General features: G+C 35.4%; 1 protein-coding gene across 1 annotated transcript; it reads left to right on the forward strand.

Moving 5' to 3' along the window:
- On the forward strand, positions 3,607-14,988 carry LOC105169557 (presequence protease 1, chloroplastic/mitochondrial-like). The gene is made up of 19 exons (XM_011089977.2): positions 3,607-4,079; positions 4,165-4,348; positions 5,540-5,714; positions 5,795-5,927; positions 6,061-6,131; positions 6,348-6,431; positions 7,229-7,319; positions 7,663-8,183; positions 8,301-8,465; positions 8,551-8,769; positions 8,858-8,985; positions 9,962-10,151; positions 11,036-11,119; positions 11,191-11,288; positions 11,593-11,857; positions 11,926-12,088; positions 12,173-12,353; positions 13,602-13,673; positions 14,409-14,988. Exons 1-19 carry the CDS (start codon positions 3,809-3,811, stop codon positions 14,548-14,550), a joined length of 3,237 nt encoding a protein of 1,078 aa, XP_011088279.1. The 5' UTR covers positions 3,607-3,808; the 3' UTR covers positions 14,551-14,988.

Here is a 17,701-nt window from a genome sequence, read left to right on the forward strand (position 1 = left end):
CTTTTTTTTTTTTTTTTTTTGCTTGAGATTGATGAGATTTGTAATCATAATTTTAAAGTTATATTGAAAGCTTTATATGGGGTGATGTGATATGCGAAAAGATACGTGTTTAGATTTTTTTTTTAGTGATCTAATTTAAAAATATATGATTTATTCTCTTACAAGTTGAAACGTAAAACCACTGACAGGTCAAATTATTATTTCTTTTGGTGCATCGGATTCATCGAGATAAGCGATAACTTTAATGATAGTAGGTGAATCGAGACAATATTTAAACCATGTGGTTGTATAAATTCATTTAAGATGACGATATCGTCTGTTTGAAATTCAAATCAAATCCGTCGAGAAGACCTTCTTTTTTCCGTATTTTCAGCAAAAGACTTACGTTGAATGAAAAAATATCTGCCTACTTTGTCTTTTATCTTTTACTTGTGGAAATACTCTTCAATTAAATAATTTTTTTTAAATTTATCATAATTATAAATACTATTTTTTATTTTAAAAATTATAAAAAATGCCCCCTAAAAGTAATGTTTGTTTAACAAATACCTTATCGTTACATCCTATTGTAGGGTGTATTTATTAGATGACCGTTAATCAGATGGGGTATTTGTAATTTTTAAATTATGACAAAATCTCACGAGAAATCGAACCATAATGTTCGGATTCATTTTTTAAGTGTTCTGTTGTGTTTTGCGTATATATATATAGAGAAAAATAAAGACAGATAAGTGTGTATGTTTGGATTTATGTTCAAAGATAACTTTCAGGATAAATTACAAGAGGTTCTGATGAGATTTATTCTAATTACAAATATTTTATTATCCATTGATAAATACCTACCTAAAATTATATATATTCTAACAAATATTCTCTTACAACGAGCTGTCACAATTGGGTATTTATAATTTTAGGGGGGATATTTGTAAATTTTTAAAGAATAAGAGGATATATGTAATTATAGCAAACCTCACGCAAGCCAGTTGTAATATATCCTAACCCAAATTAGTTTAAAATATGTGTTTGTATGTTTGGTTTTATTTTTTGGAGACAAAATTTACTATTTATTATAAAATAATGACCCTTCTATATATACTTATATTTTGTACATATAATTTTATTTGTAAGGGGGTTGAATTATATATATTATTTTAATTATATTTATATGGAAAATCATTTTTTCTTTTTTCCTATGTTTTCAAAATAACAATTATGTATTTTAATAAATAATTAATTATTTACAATTAAAACTTTGAAATTCAGATTTTTTAATGGAAAAAAAATCAAATTTGTGTAGCATATATATAAAAAAATATATGTAACAGCTTTTTAATTTATATTCTTCTATCGTATAGAAAATAAAATATAAAAGTTCTAAACAGTATAATTTTTCTTTTTGTAACAGTAATGAATTTTAAAGTTTTAAATTCTCTTTTAAAATATTAAATAATTAGAGTAAAATAAATTAAAAAGAAAAAAAAATAATTGAGCATAGAAGCAAGCCTGGTGTCTTGATCATCGATCCATATATTAAATACAAAGGTTGGATCATAAGTTATCAGTCCATCCGACGCAAATGACGTGTGTGGCAAATAAAGACCCAGTTATTGCGAGGTTGATGCCTATAAATACCCATTCAGTCAAAAATACTCACATAACTTTCACCCCTTTTCCTTTAACTCCTTTCTTTCTAATCATGTAATTTGTAAAACAAACGACTCTGCAAACGCAGTCCTTTGAAAACTTTCATCTGGACAGAAGGAATAGAAAATAGGCCTTTTTGTTTTGGTAATGGGCCTCTTATTTTAGACATAAGGAACTTGACGATTATTGGGCCCATTAGAAGCCTAAGTACCCGGTTCAGATTGAGCTCCAAGTCAGTCAAGGATATCATTGGGTCCGCATCTAACGCGGTTTCAGACTTGGAATCTTTCCATTTGGGATAGGTGTCATGATGAAGCCTTAGTTTGGACTCGAATTCAATTTCTTTTAACATATTAATCATTGTCATACACTTCTCTATGTGTATGTAATAAATCTTATTTAATATTTTAAATATATATTATAAATAAATATAAAATATACTAAGTATGCAGTTAAATAAATATAAAACTTAAACAATTGAATACGTTAGTTATTAGATGGCACTTTTTGTATTATAGAAAATTGGTGTAGCTATTTCAAAACTATCACTTTGTGTCCATAACATCTCTTTCTTTATAATAGTATAGATATACCAGTAGTTCTTCTTATAAATCCCAAGTGCGGCCTCGTTGTCGTATCTCTGGCTCACCGTATATGCCTGTAAAGTACCATATCTCCGAGGTATCCTCAAACTGCACTGCTGGATCAATATGTCGATCCGAGAATGACTGAATTTGAACCCAAAGAACTTTATCCCACAACAAAGTTTTTGGGAATAAGTTGTTTAGTAGAAGTAGAGGGAAGTTGGTGGTTTGTAGGTGGGTTAGTCATGGGAATAGTCTTCTTCGGGCTGGTGGAGCTGAAACTGAAAATGGAAGAACCTCGCTTCACTGGGAAAATACTATCAATATCCTTTTTTTGTGATTGATGAGGGTGGGGGAAGACTGGCAAGGGTCTCCCAGCAGAAAAAGAATCAAAGCCCAAATGTGTTTGTTGCCTTACGGAAGGGGAGCTCGCATCCAAGGGCCAAAGGGTGTTTTAGCCCATTGGTCAATGAAATCTTCACGAAATTGAAGTTCATGGAATTTTGAAATATACCTAAGACAACCACACAAATAGTAGAAATTTGGGAGACACTCATACCGAGAATAGATAACATGTTTAGCACCCATCACAATACGAATTTTCAAAAGGTGCCTAAGAGGTTGGTGGATATATAATAAAGCTACTCTGATACGAAGCGATGCACCCCAAAGCTCTCCACTGTCACTAGTGTCTAAATCCACAAAAAATCTGATTCTGTTACTCATGAACACTGCCATATTTCTCTCGTCATTTTTCCTAGTGACAAGCCTCGGACTTGAACATGATTCCTGTCCAGATGTGATGAAAACAAAATAAGAAACGATTGCTCTCAATCCCTTTGAAATCCATCCATCCGAATTAAAAAGCTGTCAATAATACCGAACGTAAGGAGTCTGCATGCTTTGATTTGGGACTCAACACTCTACCCACCAGAAAAAAAATTAATATTTGAATGCATAAACATACATATATAAATTTACCAAAAAAAAAAATAAAAATAAAATAATATTTAACTAATATTATTGACTCATATTTATAAAGTTATTACAATATTTTTTGTAGAATAATATACTTTTAAATATTTTAAAATCATTATAATGGATCTATCAAGTCCACTGGATTAGCTAAACGGGTCTTAAGTTCGAGTCAGAACAAGTCATAAGTGAAGAATCAAATTTCAAAATTCAACAAATTCCATTCATTGTCATACCTATTGATTTTTATTTTTTATATATTATTTAAGACAAACTAAAAAGTAAATTACCAGAAAGTTGATGATTTATTTTTAATTAACGATAATTTACTTGGAAAATAGAGGACGGGGAGCATGCAAGATGTCTCAACGGTGTACCAGAAAAATTCACACTCTTCCTCTAATGTAAGCACAAATTTCACACTTCTTTTTCCCCAAGAAAGCACCACAAGTTCTTGATATTTCCTTTTTCCCTCCCCTCGCCATCATAAACCCCTGCAACACACGGGTAGGAGTAGATATTGTTGTTATCCCTGCTCTGCTGTGTACAATTTCTCCTCTCGTCTTCTTCAACTCCCCTCCTTTTTTCGTTTCCTCGAAGCTCCAATGGAGAGAGCGGTGCTCTTGCGCTCTCTCTCCTCTTCGTCTTCTTCCTCAACCCTCGCATCCTCTACCAGATTGTTCTCTCGCTCCGTCCACCGCCTCGCTCGCCTCCCCAGACGCCACCGTTTGGTCCCCAACGTCCACCAGCGCTCTCTCCTTCGCCGACACCTTGGATTTATCTCAGCAGTCTCCCGTCCTTCTCTTCAACTGAGTAGACACTTCTGCTCTCTATCGGTCCGCGCCGTCGCCACCTCGTCTGTGCAGTCTTCCCCCGGTAACATCGAGTGATTCTTCTGTTCATTGTGTGAGTATTTGACTGAATCTTATTGTTGGTATAACTGTTTTGGTGAAATATTCAGAGGTTTTGGGAGCGGATGATGACGTGGCGGAGAAGCTTGGGTTCGAGAAGGTATCGGATGAATTTATTGAGGAGTGTAAATCTAGAGCGGTGTTGTACAAGCACAAGAAGACTGGGGCTGAGGTCATGTCGGTGTCCAACGAAGACGAGAACAAAGTCTTCGGCATTGTTTTCCGGACTCCTCCGTAAGTGTTTCTCTGACAATTGATGATTAGTTCAATGTGTTCTCCGCTTTGCTGGTTGCTTTCCGTTGACTTAAAACTGTTGTATTAGGCATGTGCTAATAATGTTTATTTTTCCTTTTGAATGCAAATAGTTCTTATTTTAGAGTGTTGTTACTTAACTTAGATGATTCCGTGACTGCTAGGTTTTTGAGTGTTGATTCCGTGATCGGGAAGAACCTTGCATTTAAAACTTCGTCCAGTTCAGATTAAAAAATTCAAATATGGATATAGAGAGCATTAGATAGTTAAACTAGGAGAAAGCATTCCTTGGATTGCAGTTTTGCAAGCTGATAAGTGATAATGCATGACACTTGGCTGTTGGTGCCACAGAATTGTAGTGGCCTACTTTGACTTAGAGCAATGATGACAATGATGGAGTTACCTTAATTACTTTCATTATAGTCGTGTCCCACTGAAGTAGAGGTCATGCTTGTCTGCGATTGTGTCCGAAGATGACTTCCTTGCAGTAATATTTAACTTGTTTATGTGGTTATGCCTATACGTCGCAGAATGATCACTTTGCGATTTTCTATGGGAACCATTCCCTGGACCTTGACTACTGAGAAAAATGGGAAACATTTTCCAGGAAATGCTTTATTCTTGTCTAGATAAAAAAGTGGAAGAATAAACATGAGAAGAACTAGTTTCTTAAAACTCCACTAGAGACCTTCATAACGAGAGCCTGAAAATGTTCTATTATTCTTTAACATCTGCTTGTAAACTAACAATTCCATCGAAAACCTAGAGTACTGCTTTGAATTAGAGAAACATCCTGTAGAACAGTGAGAAAACTAAATTCTCAGGCTACTGAGTCAGATTCACTTGTACAAACTCAAGGTTCCTGGTTGTGGAGTTCAAATGGAGCTCTCCTTGTGGAATAAGCCCTTCTTAATCAAGAGCGCATGCTTGAAGTTCTTGTATCGCACAGAGTTCTGTTTGGATTTCTGTTGGTAACTTGGTGTAATGCTCCTGAACTAGTCTGCCTTTTTTGCATCATAGATGAATACTGATTTAATAAATGCAATAATCATCACGAAAGAGCAAAATAAGCACAGAGTGAATCAACTTACTTTTCCTTAACAAATTCTGTTCTTATTTCCAATTTATTATGGATAAGCCTTGATGTTCTGGTACGTCAATTTGTTGATGCAGAAAAGATTCAACAGGAATTCCTCACATTTTGGAGCATAGTGTATTATGTGGTTCAAGGAAGTATCCCTTGAAAGAACCATTTGTTGAGTTGTTGAAAGGAAGCTTGCACACATTTCTGAATGCTTTCACATATCCTGATAGGACTTGCTATCCTGTTGCTTCCACAAATACAAAGGTCTTGTCCTTCAATCCAAGTGAAAGCACAGAAATTTAATATCATGTTTTAACTAACATGTGGTTACTCTTCTGATGCAGGATTTCTATAACTTGGTTGATGTATACCTGGATGCAGTCTTTTTCCCTAAATGTGTGGAAGACATTAAAACATTTCAACAAGAAGGTTGGCATTATGAACTGAATGACCCCTCAGAGGACATAACCTACAAAGGTTGGTATTTGCCACTAGCATTTTATTGTCTTCTGCAAAAGTGCCAGCCCTCCTGTATATCTTGACAATCCATTCATGAAGGGCCAAGAAATGCTTCCCATCACTGATAACTGTTTATATGGTCTACTCCCAGGTGTTGTTTTCAATGAGATGAAAGGTGTTTATTCTCAGCCTGATAGCATACTAGGCCGAGCTTCCCAACAGGTAAGCTTCTCTTTCTAACTGAATTGAGGTTGGTGAAATTTGTAGATGCTATTATCCGATGATTTATCTTATGCGTTCTTTTAAGGATGAAAAAAGCAAATAAAAGAGTACTTGATGCGTGTTTTCTAATATAAGTAACTGTTGAGGTTTATTTACACAGAACATAGTAAAATGAGCAAAATCATGGTTTTAATTCTTTTAGTAACTTCTCTGCAGGCTCTTTGTCCTGACAATACGTATGGCGTTGACAGTGGTGGTGATCCACAAGTTATTCCCAAACTAACCTTTGAGGAGTTCAAGGTGATTTGTGTTAATGCATTGCTTTTTTATGTTAGATATTTGTTTTTTTCATTATTATTTGTCTTTCTTTGCATTCTCATTGACTGAAATAATTACTTGTTGAGTATTCTATGAGATGAATACCATAAAGGATGTCACCTAGCCTAGTGTCAAAGAATACTTTTAGTTGCTTGTTAATTGATCCCAAAATTATTTTCTGAACAGTAAGAAGTTTTATAAAACGTAAATACACTTGTGTATGGGAACATGTAAATCTTACTGGATCTTTTCTTTTTCCATGGGATTTTTTACCTCCGCTAGGCCTCTGTGTTCCATGAGATCTCTAACATAAAATGTAAAATGCATTACAAAGTCACAATACAGTGAAATTTGCTGTGACAATTACTCCAAAGGCGAGTAAAGGGACATAATATTCACACGCCACAAGCCCATATATCATATATGTTATGCATGCATCATGCACAGGTAAATACATCTTTGTGGAGGTAAATGCATATATATTGATACATGTATTACGATGTTTACAATGCTTGGTTTTGCCGTGTCTTCTATTTTGATTATGAAATACTGTGAAATAGTACTTCTCATGTCTGCAGCAAACATGGAAGTTTGGATAGGTTAGTTCTGCAGTTCTTCTGTATTTCATCTATAGAAAACATACTTAGGCGAGAAAAATGATCACTGGAAGTGTGGCTCTATTGTTAATTCTCGGTGAAGTTTATCTTCTACATTATTCAATCAAATGTATATAGGCACTAGATGTGGCTTTGTTAATCATGTATTCTATTTACTTACAGGAGTTCCACCGTAAATATTACCATCCTAGCAATGCCAGGATATGGTTTTATGGAGATGATGATCCAAATGAGAGGCTACGGATTTTAAGTGGTATGTACTTACATTAATCTGATTTGTTACTGTTTTTTTGGTCTAATTCAGATCACGCATATGGAAAAAGATTATTAGCAACTTGGAGACAGTTCCAGAGTTCTGTTGGGACTGAGTATCCTCCATGTAATAGGCACCCAAAATAACTGTTATTACTTATATAAGATTATATGTGCGCGTACTTGTCTGTTGCAAGGGTTCATCTGATATGATGTTAAATGGAAATTTTATGAAGAAACTTCTGGTCGTTGCTTAACCACATGCCCTCTGATAAACCAATTATGCAATTAGCTCTTCATTTGAAGCTTGTTCTGCCTTACATTGACCATGCTCTCCCTTGCAGAATATCTTGATATGTTTGAAGCAAATTCAGCTGCTGAGGAATCGAGAGTTGGCTCTCAGAAACTGTTCTCGGAACCAGTTAGGATTGTTGAAAAATATCCTGCTGCTGAAGGGGATGACCTGAAAAAGAAGCACATGGTGTGCCTTAATTGGCTCCTCTCTGAAACACCTCTAGATTTGGAGACTGAGCTGGCCCTGGGTTTTCTTGACCATTTAATGTTGGGAACTCCTGCTTCTCCTTTGAGAAAAATCCTGCTGGAGAGTGGTCTGGGCGATGCTCTTGTTGGTGGGGGGGTTGAAGATGAGCTCCTCCAGCCTCAGTTTAGTATTGGACTAAAAGGTGTATCAGAAGATAACATTCAAAAAGTGGAAGAATTGATCATGGGTACACTAAAAAAGCTGGCAGAAGAAGGCTTCCATTCTGACGCTGTAGAAGCATCAATGAATACAATTGAGTTTTCTCTCAGAGAAAATAATACCGGATCATTTCCTCGTGGCTTAGCACTGATGCTTCGGTCCATTGTAAGGACGCCTATATTGTTATCATATCTTCATTAACATGGTTTCTTCTCTGCTCCTTTTTCTCTTTTTAACTTTTAGAAATCTGAAATATTCTCATAAGAACTTTTTATGTGACAGGGGAACTGGATTTATGATATGGATCCATTCGAGCCGTTAAAATATCAGGAACCTTTAAAGGCATTGAAAGCTAGAATAGCTGAGGAAGGCTCCAAAGCAGTCTTTGCTCCTTTAATAGAAAAATTCATTTTGAATAACCCACACCGTGTAACTATTGAGATGCAGGTAATCTTTTCTATTGCTACTTCTGATTTTAGCTAGATGCAATATGCCATGGCTATTTCATACGCTTCTTGATGTTATTTAACAGCCAGATCCAGAGAAGGCTTCTCGAGATGAAGCAGCTGAGAAAGAAAATTTGGAAAAGGTGAGAGCTAGCATGACCCAGGAGGATCTTGCTGAACTCTCTCGTGCAACACATGAACTTAAGTTGAAACAGGAGACTCCTGATCCACCAGAAGCTCTGAAATGTGTACCAAGCCTTTCTTTACGAGACATTCCTAAAAAGCCTATACACGTTCCAACTGAGGTGATGAGATGGTGACAATACTATAAATATTTTCTGTAAATTTCTTCGCTGTTTCTAATGACATAAAGTTCATTACTTCCAATTGTAGGTTGGTGATATCAATGGGATAAAGGTCTTGCAGCATGATCTATTCACAAATGATGTTCTATATGCTGAAGTTGTTTTCAATATGAGATCTTTGAAGCAAGAGCTTCTTCCATTGGTACCATTATTCTGGTGAGATGGCAACTAGTAGTTGTTCCACAACCCCTCTTTTTGGAACCAACTGCATTTTTCATAGATATATTTCTTAAGAAACTGTTAATTCGGTTAAGTAAATCGTTCCTAGAACCTCCTTTTTCCCAATAGTACCACTGTTGTGACAACCATCTGAGATGCCTTCAGTCTTGCAAAGAAAAAACCATACATATAGATCAGTATCAGAAATCAACCATCTTTGATTGCCTTACCCCTCTTCATGTGATGGATGCAACTATGTCATGTCCATTTCATGTGCTATACCACCATCCCATCAATAAATATGGTACCTAAGTCTGAAGTGCCCATGCATATTACCTCCAAAGGCAACTACAGTGTCGCAGTCAGTCAAGCAAGAGTGACCCAAGCTGTTTAGACTGAGGCTCGGCTTGAACTTTTTCGAATCCTGCATTTTTGATTGTTTCTCTCTTGAATTTAAAAAGTTATGTGCCAAGAATGAATGGCTACTCTGCACCCTCAATAAGTCAACAGAGCAAAATGTGTTAATCCCACATCTTTTCATTATTGGTCTATGAGCGTGTGTATACTACAGACATCCATCAATGGCTGAATAAAGCAGAATGTCTGAAGGCTGCCAATGTCCATTTTTCTTAGTATGATGAAAGTGTACGTACTTAGAAAAACCATAACAGCTTGGAAATCTTTATGCTGTAATATTTGAAGAAAGAAACCCGGGGATATTAATTTGTTTTTATGTGCTTAGAGTGCCATTGGTATGAACATGACTAAATTTGTAACCTTACCCCCTCTCTTGGAGTATATTTGTTAAAACTTAAGGTTGTTACCAGTCTTGTAATGGAAATTTAGTTTTCAAGAAATAGAACCTATGTGATATACCGAAGATAATTGGTTTTGTTTTCTGTTGCCTTTAGTTTCATGGTAACTCTTGTCATCAAATCAAACATTAAATTGATATGATATGCGTTGTCAACAGCCAGTCATTGCTGGAGATGGGTACTAAAGATTTGGATTTTGTACAACTGAACCAATTAATTGGAAGAAAAACTGGTGGGATATCAGTATATCCTTTCACATCATCAGTTCGAGGGAAGGAGGATCCCTGCAGCCATATAATTGTTCGAGGCAAAGCTATGTCAGAACGTGTTGAAGATTTATTTACCCTGGTAATTTCTGGTATTATTCTTTGTAATTTAATTACATGCGAATTTAGCACCTCACCATTGTCACTTTACAAGTTGGTGGAGGGTTATAACAATGTTATCATGATGTTTGAATGAAATTGTGTAAGATTTCTTTGAAATATGTCGGAGAATACTGCGTAGCTAGGTTGAAAAGTGATGATACTTGCAATCCAGTTTTTTTACATAAATAGTTTGTATAATCTACTGTGACTAAGCCATGACCCAGTATACATTGGGTCATGATACTTAGTTGAAAAGTAATGATACTTGTAAGCCAGTGTGTGCTTTTTTTTTTTTTTTTTTTTTTTTTTTAAAAAAATAGTTTGTATACTCTACTGTGACTAAGCCATGACCCAAGGTACCTATTGGAGTTCCTTTTCTCGTTCCAACTTCCATGTAATATGCTTTGTGTTTATAACTTCATATCTATTTCCATCCATTTAGTTTGGTGTATTTCTTGTGCATCTCTCATGTTTATGTATATCTAATGTCTAGTGGGGAAATAGTAGTCACTTTGTTTACAGGTACTTGTGTGCATATTTATATACATTCCTTTTGTTCATGTTCTTTTTAAGCATGGTGCACTTCTCTATATATTAGAAGGTTTATGGAAGGGGACAAACTGATAAGTTAGCATATGCTGGTCAGGGCTTGGTCCTCTATGTGTTCTCGTTTTGTTTTCTTGCCTTGTGTTCTAGTTTTGGTCTTATTGAATTGAATGGTAGGTTTTGTCATTTTCTAATGAAACCAACTGTCATAGCTCAATGGGAATACATACTTTGGTCCTCAACTGTCGCTTTCCTTATCAAATTTCTCAGAAACCGCTGGAGAGTGATTGATTCGGTTGTTGAAATTATCAACTGTAGGTCAACTGTGTTCTTCAGGATGTTCAATTGACTGACCAGAAGCGTTTTAAGCAGTTTGTTTCTCAAAGCAAAGCAAGAATGGAGGTATATCTCTGACAGAACTGAGAATAATTTGCCTTCTTCAACCAAGTCATGTTAATTTTTTTGATTTTCAGAATCGATTAAGAGGCAGTGGACATAGCATTGCAGCTGCAAGGATGGATGCAAAGCTCAATGTTGCTGGTTGGATCTCTGAACAAATGGGTGGTGTCAGGTTGATTTGTTTGGTGTCTAATTTTCACCTTTGATATTTAGAAAGCATGTTGATGTCGTATAATATTATGAGATGCATCACCATTTGTTATATGACTAAGCCTTTGCTGGCCACTTTCTGAATTTTAGAAACTTTCTTTTATGATATTTCATTCTTGTTTATCTCTGTGGGGCCAGGATTGAATTTCAGCTGTCACTATTGGCTATTAAAGCCATGAGATGAATACCTTCTTTTTTCGTCATTTTACTCATGGTTCATACTTCAAAAGTTGCATGGCCCTACTAATATTGACACGTGCTTTCAGCTACCTGGAATATTTACAAGCTCTTGAAAAGAAAGTTGATGATGACTGGCCTGAAATATCTTCATCCCTTGAGGAGATACGCAAGACATTGATTTCAAAAAATGACTGCCTAATAAATCTGACTGCTGATGGGAAAAATCTGAAGAACTCAGAGAAGCATGTCAGCACATTTCTTGATATGCTTCCCAACACTTCCCTAGTTGGATCAACTGCTTGGAAGGCTTGCCTCCCTCCGACTAATGAGGCTATTGTGATCCCTACTCAAGTTAGTAGAAATTTAATGTTCGATTTGGTTCCTGTTCTATTGGGGATTTAACTTACGAATTACCACAGGTAAATTATGTTGGAAAAGCAGCTAATCTCTTCGAGACTGGCTATCAACTTAAAGGCAGTGCATATGTGATCTCCAAATACTTAAATAATACTTGGCTGTGGGATCGTGTGCGAGTCAGTGGTGGAGCTTATGGAGGATTTTGTGATTTCGACACTCACTCAGGTGCAATGGACAGTTACAGTGCTCTGTTTCATTGTCATTCATTGCTAACTTCCGACTGTCCTAACCCTGGACTTCTGTGTTCAGGTGTGTTCTCATACTTGTCTTACAGAGACCCCAATCTGTTGAAGACACTTGATGTGTATGATGGAACGAGCAACTTCCTGAGAGAACTTGAGATGGATGATGATGCTCTCACCAAAGCAATTATTGGGACTATTGGAGATGTTGATGCCTATCAGCTTCCTGACGCAAAAGGATATAGTAGGTAAGACAATTGCTGTCCTTGTCTCTATGAAATCATTATTCTTGTGTATTACAGGGTATTTTCAGAAGGGTATTAAATTTTTCAGTACCAAGTAAAATGCTGCACACGGGCACAATTGACTAGAGGTGGCAAATGGGCAGTTTGGGTTTAAATGGGTCGGGTTCAATTGTATGGGTCACATATGGATCTGGTTGGTTTGTATATGGTCGGGTGAATGCAATAAGGTATTCATTTTGAACTGCCATCAAATCTTGTATACTAGGTTTTAACAAGTTATGTATATCTTTATGATATCAAATGTAGTTATGAGATGTTAGCCTTTGATGATTACTTTTCTCAAAATACGCTCCAAATTTTTTATTTATTAAAATCTTGGTTCAATTTGATTTTATAGAATAAACACTTCAAAGAAGCAATAATTTACTATACCAAAAGTTAGAGGTCTATCATGTTTTCTCATTTGTTTTTTATTTTTTTTCCCCCTGAAGCCAAATGAGAATATATTTATTTAGAAAATATTATATTTATATAGATTTAAAACAAAATTAAAAAATGCTTTTTTAATTATGAATATAGTAGCGTATTTCTTTAGTTGCATGATATTATTAAAAATAATATTTTTTTATCAATATTAAAAAATAACAGATAAGTTTTGATTAATTAATATAAAATAAAGATGATGAGACCCATTTAGGACCCCCATTAGAAACTATATGGAATAATGGAATGTAAGATCTAGTTGGACTTTATTAAACACACAACATACTGAATCCATTGTTATAGTAACATCTTACATAAATTGTATGATATTTTCAAAGAGTTGATTGACAAATAAAAAATTAACTATGATGAAACCCATTTAGAACCCATGATATAGTTGATTAGTTAAACACAACCGATATTGGACCCAAATTAAAGTCTTAAGCCCAACCCAAATCAACCCAAAGCTAGGTGGATTGGGTTGTAACCATGGGTTTCAACCCATATATCGCCACCACTACAAAAAAGGATAAGAAGGAAAATGAGAACCTTTTAAGGGTTCAAGTATGGAGGAAGTATATTCCAACTTTCAGGTGAATTAGCTGGCTCCGTTATCCGCCATTTAATGTATTCCTTGTCCTATTAGAATTAATATGATGTCGAACATGGTGAGATAGTTTAAATTAGTGTTATTCTTTATCCGTTCTTTTTTATTTTAAAGGCTGCCATAACACTGTAATTTATTGATATTTGCACTCTTTTCTTCAGTTTGTTGAGATACTTGCTAGGAGTCACTGAGGAAGAGAGGCAAATCAGACGAGAAGAGATCTTGTCAACGAGGTACTTACATTTATCTTTCACGACGGAGCAAGTGCATTAGTGCAGTATAGAATTATGAGTTCCTTATTTCTCATTGCAAATGAACTCCTGCTTACGTAACGCAAACTGTAAGCATGGCCATGATGTTTGAAACATTTGAACGATGAAAACCAGACAACATATACTCTCTACATGTCTACTTGACGGCATGTCCATTCACAGTTTGTTACTTCTGTGTAGTACCTGCTTACCTCCTCCTTGCTACATTTCCATATTGAGATGTCTTGAAGGGAAACTCATTTTGGAAGTTTTGAATGTGCAATTGCAAAGAAATGATCTTTAGTGATGGCAGTTTATGTGTGAACACTCTCAAATTATGTATTCAGGAGAAGAGGAAAATAGCAACAATTTATTTCAGATGTCCTTGTCATTGCACTATGCTTTGCAATGAATTTTCTGGGATCATCCAAAATTACTGGATGAGAATGATATGGGAATATAACCATGAAGAAAGCTCATAATTGACGTGAAGCTGATGATTGTTTTCTCAGTAAAGAATTACAAATTTCTTTCGTTTCAGTGGTTATACTATATCTAAAACTGGTACTGCAGCTAGTATTTTCTGATGCTCGGTGATAGTATTATATCTGTTCTATTTGTGATGGACAGACATCTTTGTTTCTTGATTATTTTCTTTCTGCCTGGATGAGAGACAAGCTTTCTTAACCTGCGTATTCAATTGTTTCTCTGGTTTAGGTTGGAGGACTTCAAGGAATTTGCTGATGTTGTTGAGGCAGTTAAGGACAAAGGTGTTGTGGTTGCTGTGGCATCTCCAGACGACGTTGATGCTGCGAACGAGTCGCACCCCGACTTCTTTAAGGTGAAGAAGGCACTCTAAGATATTGGAAGTGAGTGCAGGAAATGCATCTGATATGAACTTCACATTTACACATCTCCCAGTCCTGTGATTGTTGGTGGGACCAAAATGAGAGAAACACGACCTATATACGCATGCAGTGGCATTTCATACTTTAATGGTAGCATCTTATCATCCGGTCATAGAGTGCTAAAGCAAATTGACGCCAGGAGTTTAATTGAAAATTCAAACAGAGCATTCTCATCAGGGCGCTCATTCACATGCTTTTCAAACTGATGCCACTGTGTTGTATTGGAATTGTATTGTATTTCTTCTCTTCCGAGAGAAAGGAACGGCAAAGTTGCATTTGTACAATGCTGGCTGGCGCATCTTTCATATAGAATTCTTTTCATGCATTCTCCCAGTTGTAAATTTTGCAGGATTTAGCAACCCACTGATTGCATTCAACTTGTCCAAAAACGTGAGCAATACATCTTGTACACACATGTAACAGCTTCTGCTTTTGAGGTAGTCTTAACCTGAAGCCAAATGTGCTCGAGGCACTCTCCTCTCTTGGTCCAACTGTGCTTATTTCTCTCTGGCGGTCTACTGCTCAATTTTGCAGTGGGATTGCAGAAAGCGCCCTTTGTAAAATGCTTTGAGGGAGAGTGAGGAAAAGAGCACGAGTGGAATTCAAATAAGTTTTAGATGGTGGTCCATCAATAGCCACCCTACCAGCAGCAACTGGTGTACCAGAGCAGATGAGGCTCATCGCACAAGAATGCCTGCATGTCTTGTTATTATCCTCAGCCAACAAACTGCAAAGACCTGCCAGCGGCATTCAAGTCGTTGCGTGTGCGTCTATATCTTTGTGGGTGGGGAGGGCCAGGGACAGAGGCCCTTGTTTGTAGGGGGAAAAGAGGGTTACCGCTTAGAGCCAAATTGTCTATACTTTCTGTGGGGTCACCCCTGGGTTCTATTTTCCAATTCTTGGCAATGGAATCCAATGTTTGTTTGTACCACATCTCTCTCACAAGTTGCAGACTTGTGCAGATTCATTTCGTCTGGTTGTGAAAATATGGCTTCCCTCACAGTTTTGTCTCAGAAAGCTCTTCTTTTATTTTCCTCCTTTGCTCTTAATTGTCAACTCTTGGATCTCAGCTTTTCTTCCCTGTAACTAGTAACTTTCCTACTGTATTTTTCAATATTTTTATCCATTAAAGCCATGACGACTGCTACTGTTGCCACAATTTTTTATCATAGAAATCGCTAGCATTCCTACTCCTATCTTCCTATAGATGTTAATTAGTGTTCTTAATATTCTTCAGTAATTTAACACATCATTTGATTTTAATGAGTGCTTGTTAAATGGATTGCTGTTTAAGGAATTAAATATTAGCACTCCGCTTTGTTGCTAAAAAAACGTACACACACACACAAATGAACTTCAATTCGTAAATATTTTTTTTTTTTTAAAAAAAAAGGCTCAAAACTTTATATCGTGTTTGCATTAATAGATTTATTTCTCCAAAATAATAAATCCAATGATATTTGTTAAAATTCTCTACATTGCAATTTTCTCGATTATCATTTTGAACTACTCGTGGGAACGATATTGGATTTTAAATCTGTTTAAAAAATCAAACTATTTGAAATACTTTTTCTCAAATTCCTAATTCAAATTTAATTCCGTTCAGTAAAATAGAGTTTTAGGAAAATCTAAAAAAGATTCATCTAAATGGGAATTTTTTTTTCCCAAGATATAGATTACATAATTTTCTCATCAAAGCCAAGCACAATTCATAACTTGTTGGTATTATTTATTGTATTCCATCTGCCATGATAGAAAATCCTTGTCAAAAATTAAATTCACACACCCCACGTATCTTTTACACTTACTACACAATTAATTATTTATCTTAAATCATACATAAATCACATAATAAATATCATCTGTTGGTCCCTAAAATTTACTTCCAACCAAACACACACACACCCTCCCCAAAGAAAGAACTAAAAGAACAAATCTGTTTCCCCTTCTGGGTCAGGCGCCACACCCAACACACCAAATTCAAGACTCACATACATACATGGACTGGACTCCATTTCAATTACAATGTAATTTAATTCCACATTTACAATACATTCCTAACTATCATCAATAGAATATCTACAAAATTAAAAGCTTCCATATTAATTTGTGAAGCTCATCTCTCTCTCTTTCTCTCTCTCTCTCTCTATACATATATATATATATATATCCACATCATTAAATATTGGTGATGATGTCTTAATAAACTTTGGCATTCTTATTTAATTCCCCCACCACATTTTTATGTGGTCCTGAAATTAATGTCCATCATTTACCCTCCCTCTTCCAATAATATTCAATTCAATTCTACCACACCCTTTCTAGTAAAAAAAATTTAAATAAAAATAATAAATACTTTTGTAATTAATTATTAAAATAAATATATAGTTGCATACGGTATTTGAAATTCCATCTACCATCACTGCCCCCTCCCCCCGCACCATAATGATGGTGGATGCATGCTCTATTAATTATTACCTGCACTACTATATACCCTATAATTCTCTTTCAGGGGCTTCTTTAATTTTATTTTTTTCCTAATTAAAGACTCTGAATTTTTTTTGGTGATATTAATTACATTATAATAAATTGTGTAACGTTGTTGTTTTTGCAACATGATGTGCGTGCATGCTCTTCTTTATATTATGTGTGGTAGATACTTTTGTTTGAGTCAATTGTATAATTGTTGCTTAATGCAATTATTAATAACCAAATAGAAAATTAGTGAGATATTAGTTCGTGTAAAATGAGATAAATCTAATTTTGTACACCAATATATATTTGAAATTGGGGAAAAAAGTAGTTTTCGTCCCGTAACTTAGAGTTTTTTTACTTTTCGTCCCATTGGTTACGTGGGATTAGCACTTCTGTTCTCGTAACTTCTAAAAAGCAATACCTTTTGGTTCCATGACATCTTTCAATTAGATATATCAATGAAAATTGTCGCCGAGTACAAAGTAAGTGGCCTTTAGGGGGCTTTACACTTTTTGTTTTATTAGTTATGAGATTATCACTTTTGATCTCATAACTTTAAAAAAATAGTACTTTAGGTCCCATGCACTTAACGACCACATGACCCTTTTTGTTAAATATCTAACAGAA

This window comes from Sesamum indicum, linkage group LG8 (assembly GCF_000512975.1).
Source record: "Sesamum indicum cultivar Zhongzhi No. 13 linkage group LG8, S_indicum_v1.0, whole genome shotgun sequence".
In the NCBI taxonomy this organism is placed as follows: Eukaryota; Viridiplantae; Streptophyta; class Magnoliopsida; order Lamiales; family Pedaliaceae; genus Sesamum; species Sesamum indicum.